At 60.0% G+C, this 1,745-nt stretch overlaps 1 protein-coding gene across 1 annotated transcript; it reads right to left on the bottom strand.

The window, feature by feature from the left end:
* Positions 1-219: 219 nt before the first annotated feature.
* LOC124688701 (protein POLAR LOCALIZATION DURING ASYMMETRIC DIVISION AND REDISTRIBUTION-like) lies at positions 220-1,508 on the bottom strand. Its single transcript, XM_047222339.1, has 3 exons — positions 1,160-1,508; positions 659-1,071; positions 220-570 (listed from the first exon to the last, which is right to left on the bottom strand). Exons 1-3 carry the CDS (start codon positions 1,506-1,508, stop codon positions 220-222), a joined length of 1,113 nt encoding a protein of 370 aa, XP_047078295.1.
* Positions 1,509-1,745: the final 237 nt, after the last annotated feature.

Genomic DNA, 1,745 nt, shown 5'->3' with positions numbered 1-1,745 from the left:
ATAGTGCCCAAGAACTCTTTCTGAAGTTTGCAACTTTTTCAAAACAAAGAGTAGGAAAAAGATCTAAAAGTTCATTGGTACATAGGAAACTTGATCACCCATGCATAGCTTATCGTGCCCAAGTCCATGGGCACGTTCCATTTTTGGGCTCCAATTTGCATTTTGCACAGGTTCCAAATTTCCTCCTTTCGCGTGCGCCTTCACGGTTTTTTGATTCTTCTACCTTAGCCGCGACTCATCCTTGTGGCGGGAGGCGAGCTTGGCGGTGTCGCGCCACCGGGACACCTCGCGTTCCTTCTCCCGCAGCTTCCTCTGCGCGCGCTCCAGCTCGGTCTCCAGCTCCGCGATCCGCTCCTCATGCCGCAACTGCAGCAACTCGTGCAGCCTCCGCTCCAGCACCAGGGCCGGCACGCCGAAATGGCAGGGAGTGCTCTCTTCTTCCTCCTCCTCTTCCTCGATGTTGATGGCGTCGTCTTCCTTGCATTCTCCTGCTGCGTAGTTCACGACGCCGTCTTGGTCGATGCGAGCAGGGGAGCCGCTTTCCGAGGAGACGTCGCTCTTTGGCTCGGACTGCCAATTTTGATTGTAATTTAGTAGAGAAGTGCCAAGTTTGGATTGCAGAGAGCATTTGGGGTTCGAAGCAACATGATGACGATACCTCGAGCTGGTGATCTCGCTTCGGCGTCGCGCACTCATCGCCCTCGTAGTCAGATGAGAGCTGCAGGCGCGTCAGTTCCGCCTCGAGCTCCGCTTCCATCTGATCCATCGCGGAGGCAGCATTCTCGCCGGCGGAGGCGGCGGCAGTACGCGAACCGTGGGACGAAGAGGCGTCCTCGTCGCCGGCATCGGCGAAGACGATGCGCTCCTTGACGACGCTGGCGCCATCGTCCACTGAGCGGCTGCCGCCGCCGCGCGCCTCCGCTGCCCTGGCGTCCATCACGAGCCGCTCCATCTGGGCGCGCAGCTCCGCCATCCTGCTCAGCTCCGCCGCGCCCTTGGACAGAAGCAGGACCAGCCCCGCGCCCAGCCCGAGGCTCGCCGCCGTCAGCTCCGGCTCTGCCGCGTTCTTCCCTGCGCAAACAATTAGCAACACCACGCCACTTGCCATCAACATCAACGCAGATCACTAACTCGAAACGAGTTCGCGGTAGTCACGTACCCTGCTGGGAATGGGAACTCCGAGGCGACTCGCGGGCCTCTGCTGGATTACGCGCCACCACATTAGGCGCGGCCACCACAACCTCGTCTCCGGCGTCCTCCTTGGCGGCCGCACCGGCGCGCGTGGAGCAGTAGCGAGGGAGGCGCATGCGGCATCCGAACCCGCCGCTGCCCCTGCCGAGGAAGCGCGACAGCAGCGACCGCGGGGAGCGGCACACGCGCGGGGCGGCGCCGGAGGTGGCGACAGCGGCGGCATTGTTGAGGAGGGCGCCGACGGTGGCTGGCGAGGAAGAGGCTGAGGCCGAGAGGCGGGGAGACGGTGGCTGCGACGTGATCTTCTCCATTGCCATTGGTGATGGATTTGGACTTAGATGGTGCGGAAACAGAAGGGATTCGTGGAATGTATTGAGGATTTCATGGATTTGATCGTGGAGGCGCCAAGGCGCGTGTATTTATAATGGGGCGGAAATCGTGGGAGTGAGGGGTTTAATGGGCGTTAAAACCTTCCGTGTCTTTTGACCAACCCACGCTTCATTTCCCTTTTGAAGAAAACGCTATTCTGAGGAGGTGTCGAAATTATGGAGGAT

Source organism: Lolium rigidum, chromosome 2, assembly GCF_022539505.1.
Source record: "Lolium rigidum isolate FL_2022 chromosome 2, APGP_CSIRO_Lrig_0.1, whole genome shotgun sequence".
NCBI classification, from domain to species: Eukaryota; Viridiplantae; Streptophyta; class Magnoliopsida; order Poales; family Poaceae; genus Lolium; species Lolium rigidum.
Note: the sequence above shows the minus strand (reverse complement) of the source record. Positions and strands in the feature narration are given on the sequence as shown.

What these genes read in the sequence shown, in the direction of transcription:
- LOC124688701 (XM_047222339.1), bottom strand. Translation starts at nt 1,508, where the DNA reads ATGGCAATGGAGAAGATCACGTCGCAGCCACCGTCTCCCCGCCTCTCG. An exon ending in GAGTTCCCATTCCCAGCAGG is followed by an intron (nt 1,072 to 1,159) that starts GTACGTGACTAC and finishes TTGTTTGCGCAG; the next exon opens with GGAAGAACGCGGCAGAGCCG. An exon ending in AGCGAGATCACCAGCTCGAG is followed by an intron (nt 571 to 658) that starts GTATCGTCATCA and finishes CAAAATTGGCAG; the next exon opens with TCCGAGCCAAAGAGCGACGT.